Genomic DNA, 19,886 nt, shown 5'->3' with positions numbered 1-19,886 from the left:
GTCTCGCTGGTTTCGGACTTGAGCTTGGGGGCAAGAGACAGGGTTTGCTATTGGCCAGCTCGGAGGCTAGAGGCCGAGAACTGTTTGGCAACAGCTGATTCCTCTTGAGTACACGGGAGGGTATGGCCCGGCAGACGCCCCGTGCGGTCACCAGTATCGTCTCCTGTTAGGAATGAATAGGGGAAGAGACGAAGGGGTGGGCGTCTATGTATCAGTCCGCTCGGACTGGCGCTGTACCTGTCTGTCAAGCGCGGGGCTGGCGAAGTACTATCCACCACGCTAGGCCCTTAGCCAGGAGTCCTAGTTCAGGGTCAGACTGTCTGTGCTACTGTTGGACGGTCGCAACAGGATTGAAGGTAACCATGTGATGATGCGCAGTTTTGTGCAAATAAGAATACGGGCAAAGTAAAAAGAAAAAGAAAAATCTGCATCAAACTGCCTTACACTGATGGGTTTTGGTGTTGTAGGTAAGCTTATAACAGAGGGATGGTCTCAACTGTCAACGAAATGCTTGGATGAAGTGATTGGTAGGTAGGTAGCTTTTTGTGCCTTCATACGGTAGTGATGAGCCTTTCTGCTGACTGCTTGAACAAATAACTCGGCCTAAAAAGCCCGTAGATTTGAGTTGCTGAGAGATACCAATTATAAATTTGGCCCTTCCGCTTGCCGTTTAAGCAGTAAAGATGCACGGGGGCAATATGTATGGTAAAAAAAAAAAAGACAAAAAAAAGAGAGAGGAAAGCGGAAATAGGCAGTTGGTCACCTCAGCCTAATCTGGTGATTTGGCTAAGAAGGGATGGTTTAACGCAGGTTCAGTTGAAAATAGGTAGCTTGCCTTGTTGCACAGCGAAGGGGGTGTTCATCTTGAATAAAAACAGCATCACATCAGAGTTTGCTGCTGCAGAATACACCTGATACAAATAAACAGGGTCTGGGAAGCAAAAGTACCATACATGTGGTAGGTAACCGAGCTAAGTGCAAGGGAAGTCAATGATGCCATGTATAATGTCACGCCGCTTGAGGGGGATTGAGTTTGGGAACATGGAATCTATGGGATGAAGCCGCTTTTTCCTATGGAAGCCGTGGGCCCAAGCGTGGTATACCAATTTGGGGCAAGCAGACAAGGAAGAGGAAAAGGCTACTCTGGGGGCTGTGCTCCTCTGTGGGCCCCTTGAGAACACAGCCCCCAGTAAAACCCGGAACATACCACGTACGAAGTAGGTAGGAGCCTAGGAGGTAAAAGATATTGATTGACTCGACCCTCGCATCCTGGGTGGGATCAAAGCTCGGACACTCGAGAGAATCCGAAGTGCGGTTGGGTTGTGCAGCAAAATGCTGCAAAGTCATCTATCTCTTATGTGCTTTGCTTGCTGCTGCTGGGGATTGAGCCCAAGTCCAGTCGACAAATGATTTCGACTCATGATGGTCAATGTGGACTGATTTATAACCAAGTTGGCATTATATCTCGAGCCGTTCTGATGGCGTTGTAAGTCTCCTGTACTCGGTTGAACAATCATAAACATGAATAAATACTATATATAGGTGCAAATACTGCCCGTACAGTAGTTGTTTTGGTGACAGCGGGGTGGTCAAGATCTCTCTTGGCTCTAAACTAGAAGCCGAACTTCTACAGGGTAAGGCGGCAAGGGCGGGTTGCAGATGGAACTTCCAATGTTGTGACCCATAATTGGTGGCCCCATGATTGGACGAATAAAGAATACGGGACCTGAGAGTGGGCCAATGCCATGCCATCACCTCCAGGGAAAGAACAGTTCATGATAAGTAGTTGCAAGCCACCAGAACTGGAACTCCTCCCGCCTTAGGTACCATTCATTCTTCACAAAGAAAAAAAAAAAAAAAAAAAGAAAGAAAGAAAAAAAAGTCTTCCCAGACAGTGCCACAGTTAGAGCACTCAGACACCGACCAAATATTTTAACTCGGATTTTGACATGGACTGCGCCAAGAACGCTCACTCGAACGGACGAGCAATTCGGTCGGGTTCGTGCAGCACAGTACAGTAATCACTTGTCAACTGTTGCTCAGCTCCGGGCTGGGCGGGGTGAAGTGATCCGGAGCTGAACTTGTCTATCTTGGGTATGTCCGGATTTAATAATTTATTTGGCACAAAACAAACACAAACAAGATATAAACATGTCAGGGGCCGTCGATCATTCTTTTCTTTTTCTGCATCTGATACAACAACACAACATAACTTGAACGATTTGAGTGTTTATACACATTGTGAACGACAAAGTTACTGCTTACCAAGCTCACCTATCCATCTATCTATCCTGATTATACAATGGCTTGAACGGTCAGGAAGGCAGGATAACACCTTGGATTTTACTTTTTGTGCTCGGTCAATTCTTGGAGTGCGGGGTCTGAGTCTGGCTTGATTTCCCTCGTTTCTTTTTGTATTTTTCCTGTCTGGGTCAAGTCTCGTTGCCTGCAGCAAGCCGAAGCTAAGTGCAGTGCTACTCAAACGTTGCAATTGAAGGTACAAATCTGCAGCTAACACACAATTCCCACACATTCAAAAGTTACGGTACCAGTAGTACTGTTCTGTACATTCACGCCGCGCTTTGCTCACCTAGCTAGAATCACGGTGTTAGTCATATCCGTGTGGGATGTTGCAGGTACCGTTAGATGGCTGGTTCTCTTCACGTTCCCTTCCTTCAAAAGCACATGGGGAGAAACCGGACGAACGGACGGACCGGTATGACCTGATCACCCGTTTGTGCAGTTTTTGATGCCCAAAGTTTGCACAAAGTTTTTTCCAATCACTCCTATCAAACACTATACGGATACTCGCCCAAATTCCTCCTGTGCTACTTATCATGGTCAACTACATACAAACAAAAAACAAGAATTAGAAATGATGACTGACACGCAAGCTGCGCCCAAATACATTGGAGTTGCTGCATGCCGCACACCTTGGCTGCAGACAAGAGGAGGGTTGCTCTCGAGTCTGGTAGGTCAAGATCTCGGGTGGCTCCAGCACTTCAGCCTGCATGCTGCGTGCAAGGTCGTCTCACGCATATCACATCGGAACACAATGTACCAGTAGCAAGATGCTCCAGGGTCTATATCGGTCTCGGTACCTACAACCTATCTTAGCCCGCCCGCCTCTTACTCGCCTATATTTGCATGCGACCCAAAAATCCCTCTTCTCCTCTGCATGCTTTGTCCACTAAAGGCTAGCCAAACCCGCCGACCCTGCCTTTAGCTCGGCTGCAGACCTTTCTCCTCTTCCCGTTTGTTGCTTCTCTGTCTCGCCCATCTCCGTTCCTCCTTCCTTTGCCTCGTTCCACTTTTGCGGCTCTTTACCGCAGTTGCCTGCGCTGCGGGACTTTCAGAGGCGAACTTCTTCGGGGTGCTTGGTCTCTGCACACCGGCAGACCGCCTGGATGTTCTGCATGCCCTTTCCTCCACTCCCTGGCCCCTCTCAGCTGCTGCCGAATTGTGATATCGATCCGGAAGAGGATTTTTTGGGTTTTATCACAGCTCACGATTCGCTCATACCTGGGACAGAAGCTGCACGCTGCGTTCTTGGTGTGACCCTAATATGTTGTCGTTTGGATCCGCCCGACTTCAGTGCACGGAGTAGACAGTGTCAGCCATCTCAGTTGCGGATTGAGCTGTTCCTTTGTCCGTTTTTTTCTTTCCTGTCTCTCTCTCTCTCTCTTTTGGTCAGGGAAATTTTGCCCAATCGTATTCAGAGGCTTGTATCTGTCGCCCAAATACAATGAGATATTGCCTAGCTCTCAGAGCCTCAAAGATGTGCAAACAGAGCCCTCCTTGTGATATATTCCACCGTGTCTCGCCTATCTTAAACAAGATACTACCCTACAATTCCAAGCATCCGCCATATTGACCTAGAGCAAACTGAATCATCTCGATCATCGAACGCAGCTGAATAGCTACTTGCGCCCATGTCTTCTTTGGCGTAGGGCAAGCAATTCTACCTTGTCCTCACTTACAGGGGCCTTTCCCACACACACCCCTGTCTCTACTATATGTGCTCCTATTCTAGAACTAGATCAAGAGGTCTCCGCTCCTTGGCCCCGATCTGATCTGCTTTCGGCTCCAACACCACCTCCAGCTGTCTGCGCAGGCCATAGTCCCTTGTAGCTTTCCCTCTTCATTCCCTCACATCTTCCTCATCATCACAATCCCTAACCGTGGCGACTGCCGCTTTTCGGCCGTGAACCACGGACAAAAAACCGCCAACAACCCCCCCTTCCCAACTATACAAAGCCCGTCCACACCATTAGTAGCTCCTCCCCGTTGAAGCAGGAGCACCATGGCCCGCACGGCAAAGTCGTCGGCCTCGCGGAGGTCCGGCCGCTCATCCGGCTCGTCGACTTCCTCCAACAGGACGGTCCAGACGGAGACGTCTAAGCACAGCGTGCCCATAAAATCAGCCGCGACCTCGTTTCTCATCTACTTTGCCGGGGGGCGCCCGAGCCGCCACTCGCACCTGCGCAAGGAAAAGGTCACCACCGAGACCGACTGCGGCGACTATACCACCACATACATCGAAGACCAGTGGTACTTTGTCGGCCAGCACTACGCCTACGAGGACGACGACGACGGCTCCGTATACAGCGGCAGCAGCAGCTCCTCGTCCCCGACCCCGCGCCGCAGGAAACCAATGGCGGGCCGGCGCCGTCCTCCGGATTCCGACTCTGATTCGGATTCCGACTCGTCATCGTCGGGCGACAGCGCTGCCCCATACAACCCCGCCCCGAGGCCCGGTCCTCCCGGCGGCATGCGCGCTGCCCCTCCTCCTGGGATGCACCCGCCAGGCCCGCCAGGTCAACCGGGCATGCGCCCTCCCTTCCCTCCCGGGGCCGGTGTGCCGCGCGTCTTCCCGCCTGGAGCAAGACCCATGCGCCCGCCGGGGATGCCGGGTCCGCCAGGGGGGCCACCGGGCATGCCGGGGATGATGCCGGGTGGTGCCAGACCACCTATGCCCAGGCCCATGGCGACAGCTGGTGGGCCTCCGCCGCCGCCACCTGCGCCTATCGGTTGATCTGACGACGACGGCCTTTTGCCCGCTCTTTGGCTGGGTAATAACTTTTCTTTCGACGTCAAAAGAGGCAGCCACTTGGGGATTTTTACCCGTTTGTAACGATGCTGCCATGGATACTTGTCTCTTGAATTCTTGTTTTTTTTTTCTTGTTTATTACATGTTTTATGCCTCATACGGAAATCATCTTTGGATATTTGGGTTTGTGAAAACGGTGTTAGATGGTGTTTATTGGAAACTACCCATGGTAGGGGGGCTTTTTTTTTTTTACTTTGGTCTGTTTTGAAACTATTTTCAGGGGGTTTACAATACGGTATTAACGTTTTGAGCTACATCTATTGCTCACGGGGCGTTTTGTTACCTTTTTTTTTTTTCCTTTTGCAGCTGCTTGGTTGGACAGTGGGGCGTTCTTGTTGTCTTTGTTTTCTCTTGCTAAATGCATGTATCATAACTCAAAAATCACTGGAAAAAGAAACAACCATATTTCAACCGTTTCATTCACAAACTCTCTTTTCTCTCTCGGTCACGATGAATGACTACAGCTTGTTTTATCTACGGCTTTTCTGACGCTGTAGCTGCTACCTTCCATAGGGGTCTACCCAATCCCTCCATCCTGTTTCAATAGTACCAGAGGTTCATAATTCAGTACGATTCATTATTCTCTTGTGGCCAAACTAAAGTATTCCTGAAACACAGTAAGTGACATACGTACCCTCAGGTCAAGAACGACAAGTCCAGTCAGTCTTGTAGAGTATCGGATAGGCTTCGCGATTCTGTATCGACCCTTTGTTTCGCAAGTGGGAAGACTACTAGCCATGGTAGCGCTCCGTCGTGATCTGCATAAGGATATACTCTACACTGATTCATAAGACGGTCTGAGTACTTGCAGCAACTAATTTCAATTTTTTTTTTATTATTGGTTGATGAAAACTCTTCCATGATAAAGCTCAACTTGCAAAGATCTAATTACTTCAAAAGCGCCGCCCAAAACACAAAAGTATATACACCGCGAGGCAGAACCCGTTGAGCATGGCGTTAGAGATTGCCCACCATGCCGCACACGCTACTATACGCTCTTGTGGCAAACCAGGTGAGGTTGATTCTCTCTCCAGCAACTGTCCGAATCGCCTGCATATTTCCCAAATGCTTGTACTGTGCAGCGTCTGCACCACCCAATCGCGATCAAAAACAAGCTGGCAAGCGACTTGCGGAAGTGCATGTGACGCCGTGTCACACCTCGGAGGAATGGTCTCGCCGACTTCCAGTGAGGCAGTAGGGTTTATTCATGCCGTTGAATTTCGCTTGAGGCAACCTGCCTCTATTAATAGCTTCCGGGTATCGTCGTTCCAATAAAGCATCCGAGCAGCCAGCTTCCCTTATGCCTTGACGCCGTAGGATCGCTTGAACATGTCGTCAACGTTCTCGAGGTAGTAGGTTCCGTTCACGATGGTGTTGACATCGCCAGTGGGGTTAAAGCCCTTCTGAAGATGAGCCTTCTTGCGCATCTCGCACATCTGTAAGGATAAAGAATGTCAGCGAATGTCGCACACTATCAGAAAAAATGTCCAAACCCAAGTTCATCTCGGTTTATTCTCACATCGTCATATGTCTGCGGCGGCACGGCTCGCCTGTTCTCAAGCCTGTTGGGAATGTCAAGCATCTGCGAGATCTTCTCGGTGCTGCCGTTGACGCGGAACGACAAGAAGCTGGCAGCCAAGCCAGAGCCGTAGCTGAAAAGACCGATGCGCTTGCCCTGAAGAGTAGCGCTGTCGACGTGGCCGATCAAGCTGGACAGACCACCCCAGACGCTGGCGCAGTACATGTTGCCGCACATGGTGGCGACCTGGATGCCGGGGTTGACACGCTCCTGGAAGCGCTTCTTAGTCAGGGCCATAAAGGCCTTCTCCACGCCCTTGTCGGTAAGCGACTTCTCGTAGTCCATATCACGCAGCTCCCCGGGGACCTCGGCAAAGGCAGGGTGGTCGGGGTTGGCGAGGTAGTCGTGGTACAGCAGGCGGGCGTACGACTTTTGCACAAGCTTGCAGGTGGGCGAGTGGAAAGCAATGTAGTCAAAGCGGTCCAGAGGGGTCTTGGAGCTGTCTGCGGCGCCGTTGCCGTTGGCATGGCCGTTCTGGAGCTGAGCCTCACGCTTGTTGTAGGCACGGTAGCAACCGTCCAATGCCTTGGTGTAGCAGGTGAGCGAGAAGTGGCCGTCGACGTAGGGGTACTCGCTGGCCAGGTCGGGCTTGTAGAAGTCGTAGGCGTGCTGCATGAAAGATCCACGCAGACCAGGCTCGGCGACGATGGGGGCATCGGGGCCAATCAGCATGGCGACGCAGCCGGCACCACCGGTGGGGCGGGCGTTGCCCTTGGCGTAAAGGGCGATATCTCCAGCAACGACGATGGCATCACGGCCGTCCCAGCCGGAACCCTCAATCCAGTTGATCGAGTTGATGAAGGCGTTGGTGCCGCCGTAGCAGGCGTTGACGGTGTCGACACCCTCGATGTTGGTGTTGTCGCCGAAAAGCTGCATCAGCACCGACTTAACCGACTTGGACTTGTCCAAGAGGGTCTCGGTGCCGACCTCAAGGCGGCCGATGGAGTTGGGGTCGATAGCATACTTCTTGAGCAGGTTTGACGTGGCCGTCAGGGCAAGTGAGTAGATGTCTACGGGTAGATAGTCATCGCGGTCAGATGCGACTCTCTGAATGAATTATTCACACAGTCTGTGGGGCAAGGGTGCGGGGCAAGTATAATGAGCAACAGGGGGCAATTTGGAGGGGTTCAGTGGCGCCGACATCCCACCAACTAACCTTCGCGGTCGTCGCAAAAGGCCATCTTGGTCTGCCCAAGGCCAATTGTGTATTTTCCAGTGCTGACGCCATCGAACTTTTCGAGCTCGGATTGCTCGACGTACTGAGTTTAGTGAGGCTGCGTTAGTGTTTGCTTTGACACATGCAAAAGGGGACCTAGAAGGGATTGAGAATAGTAGGTGGGGGAGCGATGTCGGATCCAGGTTTCCGTGGCGCGTGTAGAAATTTGAGTCGAGGGGTTGCAATTTTTTTTTGGTTGTCAACAGTACCGACGTACCTGGCTGGGGAAGTAGATCTCAATGGCCTTGATGCCAATGTTCTGCGGACGGGACGCCATTGTGAGGGACTAGTCGATGAACTCAAGAACAAAAGCCTCGCTGGGAATGTCGGAGTGGATTTTTTTTTTGAAAGAGAAGGAAGAGCGGGCGAGCGGGCGAAGTAATAAAGTACTGTTTGTTGCTTGTCAGTGCCTGCACACGGATTTCGTTCCCATTTGCACCGCTTTCACCGCTGTTTCGTGCCCATAAAGTTTGGTTCTTTCTTGGACGGAAATCGGAACCAGAACAGCACAGACACAGAAACAAGATCATCCACTTGGGTGCATAAAAAAAATGCGACGACAAAATACACCCGACGGTCTGTTTGAGGTGACTCGCAGAGGTACCAAGATATCGAGCTTAAAGTTGCTACCTTAGTAGAGACCTAGATAAGTACCTAGGTAGGTAGCTAAGGCAGCTTCACCGGATACCCAGACCAACTGTTTCGGGGTGAGGTGGTGGTGTTTGTGAATGTGTATAGTGCATGCGACATGGAAGTTCGGTGTTCTACTTACAGCAAAAAAGAAACCGTCCAGTTGACTCTCGGGCCTTTTTGGTGATCAACGAGAAAAGATCCGAAGCTGCCGTCTACTGCAACAAAGACAGGAAATGAGCAGGCGAAGGGACTTTTTAAGATGCTCCGGTCGCATGAAAGGAGGGTCAAGTTAAGAAAGATGAACCCAGCAAGACCCAGACCCGGTTGTACACAGTTATCTAAATCACCAGGGGTTCGATCTATGTGGGGATATTGACTTCGAGAGACGACGTAGCAGGCCGCGAAATCAACGGACCAAGCCGTTAATGGCGCAGCTTGATGAAATTGCAGAATCCACCTTTGAAGAAACGGTTACTGTTCTTTTTTTTTGGCCCGTTGTTGTGCTTTGATGGTCTGTCTTTTTCCTGTTGTTATTTGTTGTTCGCTACTGTCACTGTTGTTGTCGTTTAATCGTCAAAAAGAGCTTTAGTAAATAAACACTGTGCCCCTCGTTGTACACACCTACTTCTTAGGCCTATCTACCTCAGGAACCTAGGTAGGTACTTAGGCTAGTTCTAGAACTAATATACCTCGGGTTATTCCTTCCTTTCAAGGTCTTAACACATGCCATCAAATGCCCGTCCTTGGGCGATTTTGATAATCACGAGATAGATGCATGGCTGCCTTACAAGGTCTCAAAATTGCTTCTCTTTACCCCGTTCTTTTGCTTTTTGACCTACGATGTGCGTCATCGTCAGCGTGGAAGCCTTCCCATTTAGGAATTTTGACGATGTAGCTCGTGAATACCCCATGGTAATAGGGGACTTTATTTCTGCCTGTCATGTGCTAGCTGCAGAAGCATGCCATCGTATCCCTGTTTCCTTGGCATTCAAGGTATGAATGAAATAGTCGGTGTCGACATGGCTACCTTGACTTACGTACCTTTGTTAAGACCCGAATTCCCGTACCATTTGTACGTAGACAAACTGGGGATAACTCAAAACAGGAAAGGGAGAAAGAATCTCAACAAGGTCGTTTCCCAGTACCAAACAAAAACTCATCTCATTAAACAGGCGTGGCTACATCGTGCTCAGTCCTGATGAAGGTAAGAAAAAAAAAAGAAGAGAGATAAAATTAGAATTCAGACCGTCAATTCCTGGTAAGCACCGCTTACCCATCCATCCACCCTTAAACAGAATTTAAGTCCAATTCAGGTTGCAACCCAATCGCCAAATTACAACCATTTTCCCTCAACAGTTGTTGCTTCGGAAGTGTAAAGGTATGACACATTTGTGTTGTTGAGAGCGTTTTTTTGATCGGTTTTATTTTAAGCTTTCCTTCCGTCTGATAGGAAGCAGAAAGGAAACCCAACATATCAGACACCAACGCACCTAAGCCGGTATGATCTACTGCAGGAACGTATAATCCACCAAAATCTATGTACGTCGTATGTACGGTATGGATCTAGCCAGCTGTCCGACTTATTACTTCCTAGTGGCAAGAAAAAAAAAAAAAAAGAAAAAAAAAACCAAGCCAAGTGCGCGACGTTGACTGGCATTTCTTGGCAGACTCGGCAAGACTTTTCCCAAACTAAACTGGCCGTTTTTTTCGATAGCATCTTTATACTCCCAACACCCATGGTAAACCCATCACAAACTTTTGAATTTTACACCATATCAGGCCACAAATTTGAAAAGTCGGATTCGTCCGTCTTACCTGTCTTACGTCGGCAAACAGACGCAGCTAGACGCGCAGCCCTAGTCCGGTCCTTGCCGGTCCATCGTCACTTTTTTTTTTCGCGAAATTAGACCAGTGGATCGCTCCGCGTTGTTTACCACGTTGGCTCGTCGTTGGTGATAACAAAGGTCCATTTAGACATTTGTGACGAGGCTTTAATCGCCAAAGAGAAAAAAAAAAAAAGAAAAAAAAAAAGACGGACTTATCAAATCATCTCCGAATCGGGACTTGATGTGGACTATGATGAAACACATTCGGTCGAGAATGAATAGCTTCATTGGACGATAACAGGGGGGGCGGCAAATGCAAACACACGTGCTTGGAGCTAAGCGATGAGAAGGATAAAGATAAAATAATAGAAAATCACCGTCAAGCTTGATAAGGTAGTTAGAGGTAGATAGGTAAGCGATCGCTCGATTCTGTGCTGGAACTGGGCCCAGGAGACGCGTTCATCCAAAGATTTACTACTACACTTATAATCCCAAAACTAGTTCTGGTATCGAAGACGACAGCTGCCAGGAGCCACCCGTGGAAACCTTCTGTGGAATTGACCGGGTCAATAAAAATGGCCAATATCAAACCTTGGTCATTCTGGCAGAGCGGCGAATTCTTGATGCTCGAGAGCTGCCCTTTCTGCCGATTTTAAAAGACTTCACCAAATCCCATCCAAGATAGGGCACGGCTTGCAGCGTCTGTGAGCAGTTTGTATATCTGTGTAAACAAGGAAATCATCGGACCATTCATCAGATTTCCAAGAGGGGAATACCTATTCCCGGAGCAAAGATTACTGTTCTTGGACATTCTTATTATCCCTCTTCTTTTATGTATACCGAGGATATGCTGTTCTTGGTCCCATTTTGACTCACTAGGCTCAATAGAATATGGAATCCCGCAAATATTGCCACTTGTGTCTTAGACCATCGCAAGTGTTGTGAGATAAAATAGTACAACAAAATAAATAAATTAAAAACCCCCTCAGCCTCGTTACAAGTAGTGTTATATATGCAGGAGGTGATGCGTGCCTAGCGGCATTTTTCTTCTGCAATGAGGGGATAACAAAATTGGAAAAAGAAGTAAAAAGAAAAAAAAGAGAAGATGATACAAATAGCCGCCGGTTCCATGTCCCATTCACCCGCGACTCCGATAGCTTGTTAACAGCCTAAATACGGTCCGGGTTGACTTAATAGCTCTGTGCCCTGCTCACAGGAGCTATTTTAAACAAGAGCTAGCAAGATCAAAAAGCTGGCCATGCGGGACTAGTATAAGCTCGGTACTGAAGGATATCATTAGAGACTAATGCGCGATATAACAGTCTCAACAAAGACCTTCAAAGATCTACAAGTGGCAAGGTTTCAAAGTCCTCGCGGTGAGATTCCCGGTATCATTATGCTGCATCCCAGCGTACCGCCAGATGGACCGGTGCAGAGAACATTTTAATCCCATATCCCTAGACGATGGAGGCGTGTGCTTCTGCAGTTTTTTTTTAGTTTTTTTTTTTTTTTAATGGGATGGCTTTTGTAAACAAGACACTGAGACAAGCAGATGCAGCTCCTGATGCAAACGGCACGATATATAACCGTTGAGCTGAACAAAATGCAAACAAAACAGTGCCAGTGCGGGTTGCATCCTAGTTCTGCACGGATTTATTATCATCCCAGCTTTGCTCAACCTAACATAACCGAAGAGTATCCCAATGTTTGAAGATAAGGTGATGCTTGTATTTTGGAGGGAATGAAATATTTGATGAATATAGTAAGCAAACTAGGAGACCAAGGACGAAAAAAAGAGATATCCTAAAACGCCATCGCTCACCAACCTTTGCTTAGCTGTATAATGCTCTCATGTTTAGAAAATGACGTCGTAGGAAAAAGAAAAAAAGGGAAAAAAGGTAATGGAATGAACATTTAAAATTAAGAAAGATATTTTTTCAACAAGTTTCGTAGCCCGAGTCTCCCCCAACAGGAGACCGCGGAGGTTTGGCATCATCCTGATTCTGTCCCAGCTTGATCGCAGGAACCGACGGCAGCAGCTCTCTCTGCTGCTTCGGCTCCTCGGTCTTGCTCAAACGGGCAGCCTCCTGATCCTCAGAACCCTCACCCTCATCCTCCTGGACCTTGGCCTTCTTGCCCGCCTTCCTTCTCCGCCTCGCACCTCGACTCTTCCCCCTCATCTTGCTGCTCGCCTCCTCCTCCTCCTCCTCGTCCGAGCTATCATCCGACCTACCACCGCCATCGCCCGGCTCGGCCGTGTCGGAGCCGGAGCTGTCGCCGCTATCCTCCTGCTTGGACGCCACCGCCGCCTTCTTGGCGCGCTTCGTCTTGTTCTTCTTGCGCTCCTCCTTGCGCTTCTTCTTGTCGGCCTCTTCCTTCCCCTCCTCCTCCTTTCGTCGCCTCTCCTTGGCCTCTTCGACCTCCTTCTCCGCCTTCTCCTTGCGCGCCGCCACGACCCACTCCTCCGCCCCGGCCACCGCCGCCTCGGCGTCCCGCTTGTGCTTCATCAGGTAACCCTGCAGCTCGGCGGGGCTGAACTCGTGCGCCGGGATGCGGTCCGCAAACTGAGCCGCCAGCGTCTCGATCCTCGCGAGCGTCTCCTCGGCCCGCCTGGTCGCCTCCAGCTTCTCCTTCTCCGCTGCCGCCGCCCTGGCCGCCTCATCCCTGTCGTCCTTGCCGATGGTGGCCAACGTGGCCGACGTCTTCTTGGCCTCGGGGCCCTCGTCCCCCTCGAGCGGCGCATAGATGGCCTTGAAGATGGAGGCGATCATGGCGCGGTCGGCGCGGCCAAAGTGCACAATCATGTCGACGCGGCCCGGGCGGATGAGCGCCTTGTCGAGCTTCTCGATGTGGTTGGTCGTCATGATCAGCACCCTGCCCTCCTGCGACGCGACGCCGTCTAGGATGTTGAGCAGGCCAGACAGGGAGATGCGGCTGTTGGTCGCGGCGCTTGGCAGGCCGGGGGTCAACTGACCGGGTACCATCTCGTCGGCGTCGGCGGGTGCGGGAGCGACGGCGGCGGAACCTGGCCCCTCGCGCGTGTGGCTGAGACCGGCCGAGTCGATGTCCTCGAGGAGCACGACGCAGCGGCGGGGCAGCTCGGCAAAGAGGGTGGCGAGGGTCTCCTCGTTGGCGTTGACCGAGCTCAGGCTCACAATGTAGATGCGCATCTTGAAGAAGCCGGCCAGGGCCAGGCTCAAGCTGGACTTGCCGGTGCCAGGAGGACCGTGGAGGAGGTAGCCCCTGCGGTAGGGGATGCCGCGGTTCGAGTACCAGCGGCGGGTGGCCGGGTCCAGGTAGTCGGTGACGTCGTCGATGAGGTCCTGCTTGACCTTTTCGTTCAGGATGACGGTCGAAAAGGGGCGCGAGGTCCGGGCCATGCAGCGGCTCCAGGTGGGCTCGGACGAGGCGCCCTTGGACACGGTGCCGCGGTAGATGGCCGTCTTCTTCTCGTCGCGCTTGAGGTAGACGTCGCGGGCCTCGTTGAGAAGGTCCTTGAGGATGGCCGGGTTGCGGCCGAAGCAGCTGATGTAGATCTCCTCCTTTTCGCTGGGAAGGGAGTAAGGATTCTCCCGACCCTGGGACCGAAGGAAGCAGAGAAGAGTGCGCTTGTAAAAGAAGTAGTGTGCGCCGTAGTCTGGAGTGTAAGCCAAGGGCTTCCGGGTCATGTCCGGGTCGGATTCGTCCTCCTCCTCCTTCTGATCGTCGTTCCAGTTCCAGATGAAATAGTTCCTCGAGTTGGTGTTTGTGTTGACGATGAAGCGGCGCGACTTTTGAGAGAACTGCTGCTTGGCTACCCAGGCCATCACGTAGTTGTAGGCCTCGTCGTCGGTGCGCAGAGAACACTTTGACATGAGGTACGAGTCCATCTTGGACCAGAACCAATCACTCAGGTACTGCCAGCCGAGTACGATTGCAGCCAGAGTAACAAAAAGCGGGATGTAGACGTTCAGGTCTACGTGCAGGTAACGCTGAACGGCTGCAGTGAAGAAGGAGAATCCTGGGATTAGCATGTCGAGGGCGTTGGGTTGAAAGCCTGCATTTGCGGATGATGTGCTGTCTGGTCCAGCTGGAGGCGGTGGTGATGTCTCTGGCCCTGAGGCCCCGCCAAAGGCTTTCAAGGCAATGTGTGCCCCCATGGTGTACCGGGGAGGGGGGGTTCTGGTATCTGATTCCTAGTGATTTGAAGAATAACGTTTGATAAAGAGAGAAGATGAAAACAAACGAGGTGCTGGAAGGAGTTTGTTCTCGTTATATATCCAAGACAGCTTCGGCCACGTTGGTCGTCTCCGTCTCGATGACTGTGAAGATGCAGATGGCTGAGCTGAGCTGGTCTTGGCACAGTGAACCCAGACCCGAGCTGAGGTTAAGAAAGAACAAGAAGTAGATGGTAAGGCTGGAATAAGGTAAGAATATATACATGGACTGGATGCCTGCCTAACTATGTGTAGATGGTTACATTCGAACAGACTAGATCTGACCTTGCAGATCGTTTAACTTGGTAACTGCAGTCGTCAACAACCACCACCACCATGGAGCATCTCGATAACATGATCCAATTGAGGCAGCCCAAAAATAACATACCTACCTCACCTAGTCGATGCAAGAGCAACATCCCCGCCATCAATCACCTCAAAACAGGCGAATGAGTAAAAAGGCGACCATGCAACATCTCGGGAATGCCTAACGCTCGTTCTTTTGCTAATTTCCTACATGCAAAGGATGGTTGGGACGGGGAAGCCCGCGTGGCTTGTCACGTACCTATGGTAGGTAGTCGAGGGGGCGGCTCGGCGCCAGTGAATGAATGAATGAATGAATGAGTGAGTGAATTGAATGAATGACACCCTTTACCGAAAGGAGGCTTGGAGGATGCAAGTGTGTCTGTCTATTGGGTGCGGGGCACTGCGACTGACTGCAAATGCAGTAGTAAATGGACTTGCAGCGTAGTGTTCAGCTCTGTGAGCGAACCTCCCTTGCTCCCTCCCCAATGCGCGTTGACGATCAAGGTAGGTACCTACCCAATGTATCAGGTCTGGAAAGTATCTAAGGCAGATTAGATTGCCACCGCATCTTTCCACGTCAGTGAACCCTTCCCCCCCTCCGATGACTCTATGCTATAGGACCGAGCGGGGGAACAGTCCGGCGAGCTACATTCAATCTCTAAAATGTTTGTTAGCTGACGAGAACTAGGTCTCGTCTAGTGGAACAAAGACGCGAACTAGCTTGCTGGTAAGGCTGACGTATTTGGTTATGTTCATGTCTTGTTTGTCTGAACCTTGGTCTGATGAGTCGAACCAGGGGGACAACTTTTTTTCTTCTTTAGTTTTGGTCCAAACTTCACCCAGACCGTTACTGCGCCAAGGGAGGCAGGCCGAAGAAAAAAAAGAAAAAAAAGCCTCCCTACCTAGACTGGTATCGAAGTTTTGAGTGGCTTTGCGACCTACGGATAGACTAGACGGTCAAGTATGACTACCTACGGCGGCCTGCATGCGCATTCACTTACTTTGTGGGACCAACATTGTTGCGTACTGCGTAACAGTCTTTACAAGCTAGTTCTAGTTCTGGAGCTTAATGGCGGTGGGGCCTCGTTTACCGGGGAGGCCACCATGGCGCAGTATCTGCAGCCCTGCCTTTTTTCTTTGCCTTGGCCTTGGCTTCAAAGCGTCCTCCTCCCTTAGCTTGCTTGTTTTTTGGGTCGGGATTTGCAAAACAAAAACAAAAAACTTGGCAAATTTCTGACATGAATGACATTTGATTATTCAGTCCAGCATCCCGTGGCCCCAATTGTGTTGGTCTCCTCTGAATGGAAAACTTATAGGTTGAACCATAAGCTTAGCCGCTGTGCCCGGACTTGTTGCCAACGTGTCACATGCAGGCAGGCAGCCCACATACTTACAGTAGTTTGGAAGAGGACCAGTCATGCAGACAAGCTCGATGCTGTGCGGCTCACCATCGGAGGTGTTTCTTTTTTTTTTTTTTTTTTCTGGTTCGCACATATACGAGAGTGAGGCTTTCCCGACTGGTTTTCGTTCAAAATGTTTATTGCGACTCCCTTGTCTTTTTTTTTCTTTTCCTTCGTGCAACCAGCAAGACTCTTGAGTTGCAACACCACTACTACCCCGGAAAATACCGGCTTCCGCGCAGCACCAGGGTGCTGGTAAAAAATTGTACTTGATTGGATTGAAGGTTACGAGTAGATATGCAAGCGATGTCGGCTATGGTTTGTTCTGATGCCTGTTGTCTACTCTACTGTGCAAGCAGTTGCGCTGGTGTAAAGTACCTCACCACCCACCACCCACCACTAAATAATTTCCACCTGTCCCCTCTCAGAGGCAAATTTGTGCAATCAACGTACAGCCGTTTAACGCCTGCTTCCTACCCCGACGGATACAGGCTGCACGCACATATAGATCACCGTCGAGCAACAAACACATGAGACTTCTCGTTATGTACCCTATCATCGAAGACACACTGTGAAACGTACCAAAAAGTTCTGATGCGCCCGTTTCCCTCCCATTCAAGTCTCAAAACCCAAAAGAACACAAATAGGCCCGGTATCATCATGGAGTGCCCATTCCCTAGAACGCCAGTAGCGTAAATTAAACAAAATTCCTGGAAAACAACGCTGGTCGTTACGAAGAGAGAGACAGAAAAAGAAGAAAAAAAAGAAGAGAATGAACAAACCAAAAAAGGGATTGCCTTTCTTGTTGTAAGTCATCCATTCTTCGGGTATCATGAATCACCATCACCATCGTTTCCATCATCATCCCTCATCATGTCTTCGCTCCCGAGCTCATGCTCCAGCTCATCCGCCACAAAGGCTTCGTACTCCTCGAGGCTCTTCTGGACGTGCATCTTGAACTTGATCACGTCGTTGAGCATGCGCATGATCTCGGTGTGTAGCTCCTCGCGCAGCGAGTTGGCCTTGAGTGTTAACTGCTCATACCTGTGGGGGAGGGGACCTGTTAGATATCGTCCCATAAAGTGAAGCTGTCTGTCTCCAAAAGTGCTTCGTAGCTAAAGGAATAAAAGAAAGACTTACTCAATGTTGGTCGTCATCTCCCGTTGCTCCAGCAGTTGGACAGATTCCGACAGACTCGCGCGCATCTTGGCCAGCTCCTTCTCCATCTTCTCGACCTGGGCGTCCGACGCCATGCGCTGTGCCGTGGTGACCTCTTTTGTCTTTTCAAACTCCTCCTCGGCCGCCCGCACCCGGTGCTCGAGGGCCTCGACCTCGTTCCGCTTGTCCTCCATGGCCTCTTTGATGCTGTCCAGCAGGTCGTGATCCTTCATCATCGTGTCCATGGCCTGCCCGCGGCGCTCGGATATCTCCTTGCGCAGCGACGTCAGCATGCTCCTGACCTGACCTCGAAGGTCAAGGCTCAGCACGTGCGCCGGCTGGTAACCCGTCACGGGGTCCACCAGCAGCCGCTCGTTCTCCATGCTGCCGCCCGTGTACGAGCCCTTGAGCTGAGATGCCGAGGCCGACGAGCCCGAGAAGCTCGGCCCCGAGTTGACCGTGACGTGCAGCTCCAGGTCTTCACCCTTGGCATTGGCCGCCGTCGCCGGGATGAGGCCTATCTGGTAGGCAACCGTGTTGTAGCGATCCACCATCCTCTCGAGCTCCTCGAGCTTCAGGCTCGCTTCGAGTTCCTTCTCCGAAACCTTTCTCTTGACGTCCTCCAGCCGTTGTCCGGCAGACTCGATCGTCTTTTGCAGACGCTCCCGTTCGGATGCCATGCGGTCGATATCCTGCATGCTGATCCCCTGGTCGTCTACCGCCTTTTGCAGGCTGCGCCGCTCTTCTTCCGCCTCGGCCAGCTCGACCATGACCTTTTCCAACTCCTCCTGCAGCACCTGGATCCGGTTCTCGTACTTTTCCGACCTCTGAATCGCCAGCTGGTTGTACTCTTCAAACTTGACCTTGTCCTCCTCCATAATCTTGAAGTGCTGGTCCAAGATTGCCGGGTCCGGGGTAGACTTTTGTAGGTCTTCCACCTCCTTGAGCAGCCTGGCGTTTTCGGCCTCAAGCATCCGCAACTCCTCAAAATGCTTGGCGTTGGCCTGCTCAAAGGCCGCCTCCATCTCTTCAATGTGCGGTTTCAGTAGTCTGTCGGCCTCCTCCTCCGAGACGCTATCGTCCATGCCGAGCCACTCAGCATAGGCGGCCGTAAGGAAGTCGAATGTGATGTGGTCGCCTACCGTATCGACTCCGGCTTCGAGGCAGGCGTCAGCGTAGCGATTGAGGGCGAAACCTTCAATCATCTGGGCCAACTGCATCATCCAGTGCAACATTCCCAGGAATGTGCTCCAGTTCTGGCCGCCAACGGCCGCGATCTGACTCTTGGTGATTCCCTTTTCGTAGGGGTACCTCAGCTGTTTGAGTAGCGGCGGCACCTCCTGGTCGATATTCTTCATAAACTTGTAGCTAGGGTCGATACGGTTATAGAGCCACTGAAATATATAGTTAAAGTCCTTCTGCGTCGGTGACTTTATCACGTTCTGCGAGAGGTTGTGGTTCATGTCCAGCTCAAAGTTGTGCTGTGTCAGATAGTCTAGCAGTTCCTGGCCAATGCGGTTCTGGTACGACCGGTCCTTGAGCGGCCTTGGGTCTTTGGGTACGCCAGCTGGTTGCGGCGCCTGTTGGAAAAAGCTCTGGTGGCTTCCCGAAGGGGCACCCCCGCCTGCACGCGGTTGGTAGACACTGCTCCTCCTATCTCTGTTGTCTACCGAGGCGCGGCCGCCCGGCGTCAAGCCCTTGCTGTTGCTGAAGGTGCTGGTGTGGTTCTGGTAAGACGAAGGCCGCTTGACGGACGACAGGCCAAACTCGCCGGCGCTTGCCCCCGTCGAAGTGCGCTGGAAGACGGGCTGGCTGGGGCGCGACATGGCGAGAGACTGTCGCGAGCCCGAGAGTGAGCGTGAGTGACCGGCGGTGTACGGCGCACCCTGCCCGGCTATTGAGCTCGAGCGCTTCATGGCTGATGGTGGTTGTGGGATGGCAGAGTTGAGGTTAAGGTTTCCCAGAGTCTGTCGAGGGAGAGGAGGTCAGTATGTTAGTATGTAGGTTGGGAGAGGTGAAGAAGCATTGGGTAGGATAAGTATAGATTTGGCTTTATGTGGGCCATCAAATGTCGTACCTCCCTAGCTCTGCGGACACTCCAAAGCCCCTGATCTTGCGACATGATGCGCCGCTATCCAGAGAGTATTTGAACGGGTAGCCTGACCGTTGGGTGGTTATTTGGTTGGGCAGCAAAGGCCTTTTTGGTGGTTGGTAGCATGCAATGGTATAAGTTGCTTTGCAATTCTAGTTATCCAACGATCGATTAGCCAGTTGTTGACGTAAAAATACAAAGATTTGCAAGGTTCAGTCTGATAAAATTGATGACTGGGTCGCGTGGTTTGTGGTTGTGTTGTTGTAGAGCTGCTAGACCTTCTAAAAGCCAGTAAACTAATTGTGACTGTTTTGGGGCGTTCGTTGCCAGGTCCAAAAGTAAACAATGCAATGCGAAAAGTCTGTGATTG

At 51.1% G+C, this 19,886-nt stretch overlaps 7 protein-coding genes across 7 annotated transcripts; 2 read left to right on the top strand and 5 right to left on the bottom strand.

Annotated features, from left to right (window-relative positions):
• Positions 1 to 2,608: 2,608 nt before the first annotated feature.
• PgNI_08222 (uncharacterized protein) lies at positions 2,609 to 3,013 on the bottom strand (the record flags this gene model as incomplete). The annotated part of the gene is made up of 2 exons (XM_031128221.1): positions 2,609 to 2,845; positions 2,888 to 3,013. The coding sequence occupies 2 exons, from the start codon at positions 3,011 to 3,013 to the stop codon at positions 2,609 to 2,611; spliced, it is 363 nt and encodes a 120-aa protein (XP_030979247.1).
• A 177-nt stretch (positions 3,014 to 3,190) lies between these two features.
• PgNI_08221 (uncharacterized protein) lies at positions 3,191 to 3,418 on the bottom strand (the record flags this gene model as incomplete). Its single annotated transcript, XM_031128220.1, is given in 2 exon segments — positions 3,191 to 3,349; positions 3,365 to 3,418. 2 exon segments carry the CDS (start codon positions 3,416 to 3,418, stop codon positions 3,191 to 3,193), a joined length of 213 nt encoding a protein of 70 aa, XP_030979248.1.
• Positions 3,419 to 4,303: 885 nt separating this feature from the next.
• PgNI_08220 (uncharacterized protein) lies at positions 4,304 to 5,035 on the top strand (the record flags this gene model as incomplete). The annotated part of the gene is made up of 1 exon (XM_031128219.1): positions 4,304 to 5,035. One exon carries the CDS (start codon positions 4,304 to 4,306, stop codon positions 5,033 to 5,035), a length of 732 nt encoding a protein of 243 aa, XP_030979249.1.
• An 890-nt stretch (positions 5,036 to 5,925) lies between these two features.
• Positions 5,926 to 8,806, bottom strand: PgNI_08219 (uncharacterized protein). The gene is made up of 5 exons (XM_031128218.1): positions 8,678 to 8,806; positions 8,123 to 8,294; positions 7,846 to 7,948; positions 6,630 to 7,699; positions 5,926 to 6,546 (listed from the first exon to the last, which is right to left on the bottom strand). The coding sequence occupies exons 2-5, from the start codon at positions 8,180 to 8,182 to the stop codon at positions 6,409 to 6,411; spliced, it is 1,371 nt and encodes a 456-aa protein (XP_030979259.1). The 5' UTR covers positions 8,183 to 8,294; positions 8,678 to 8,806; the 3' UTR covers positions 5,926 to 6,408.
• Positions 8,807 to 9,960: 1,154 nt separating this feature from the next.
• Positions 9,961 to 10,445, top strand: PgNI_08218 (uncharacterized protein; the record flags this gene model as incomplete). Its single annotated transcript, XM_031128217.1, has 2 exons — positions 9,961 to 10,077; positions 10,206 to 10,445. Exon 2 carries the CDS (start codon positions 10,275 to 10,277, stop codon positions 10,443 to 10,445), a length of 171 nt encoding a protein of 56 aa, XP_030979258.1. The 5' UTR covers positions 9,961 to 10,077; positions 10,206 to 10,274.
• A 1,856-nt stretch (positions 10,446 to 12,301) lies between these two features.
• On the bottom strand, positions 12,302 to 14,503 carry PgNI_08217 (uncharacterized protein; the record flags this gene model as incomplete). The annotated part of the gene is made up of 1 exon (XM_031128216.1): positions 12,302 to 14,503. The coding sequence occupies one exon, from the start codon at positions 14,501 to 14,503 to the stop codon at positions 12,302 to 12,304; it is 2,202 nt and encodes a 733-aa protein (XP_030979251.1).
• A 1,820-nt stretch (positions 14,504 to 16,323) lies between these two features.
• Positions 16,324 to 19,790, bottom strand: PgNI_08216 (uncharacterized protein). Its single transcript, XM_031128215.1, has 3 exons — positions 19,502 to 19,790; positions 17,407 to 19,391; positions 16,324 to 17,310 (listed from the first exon to the last, which is right to left on the bottom strand). Exons 1-3 carry the CDS (start codon positions 19,544 to 19,546, stop codon positions 17,097 to 17,099), a joined length of 2,244 nt encoding a protein of 747 aa, XP_030979250.1. The 5' UTR covers positions 19,547 to 19,790; the 3' UTR covers positions 16,324 to 17,096.
• Between the last annotated feature and the right edge of the window lie 96 nt (positions 19,791 to 19,886).

Source organism: Pyricularia grisea (assembly GCF_004355905.1).
Source record: "Pyricularia grisea strain NI907 chromosome V map unlocalized Pyricularia_grisea_NI907_Scaffold_6, whole genome shotgun sequence".
Classification (NCBI taxonomy): Eukaryota; Fungi; Ascomycota; class Sordariomycetes; order Magnaporthales; family Pyriculariaceae; genus Pyricularia; species Pyricularia grisea.
The sequence above is the reverse complement of the archived record's forward strand: the minus strand, read 5'-3'. Positions and strand labels throughout refer to the sequence as shown.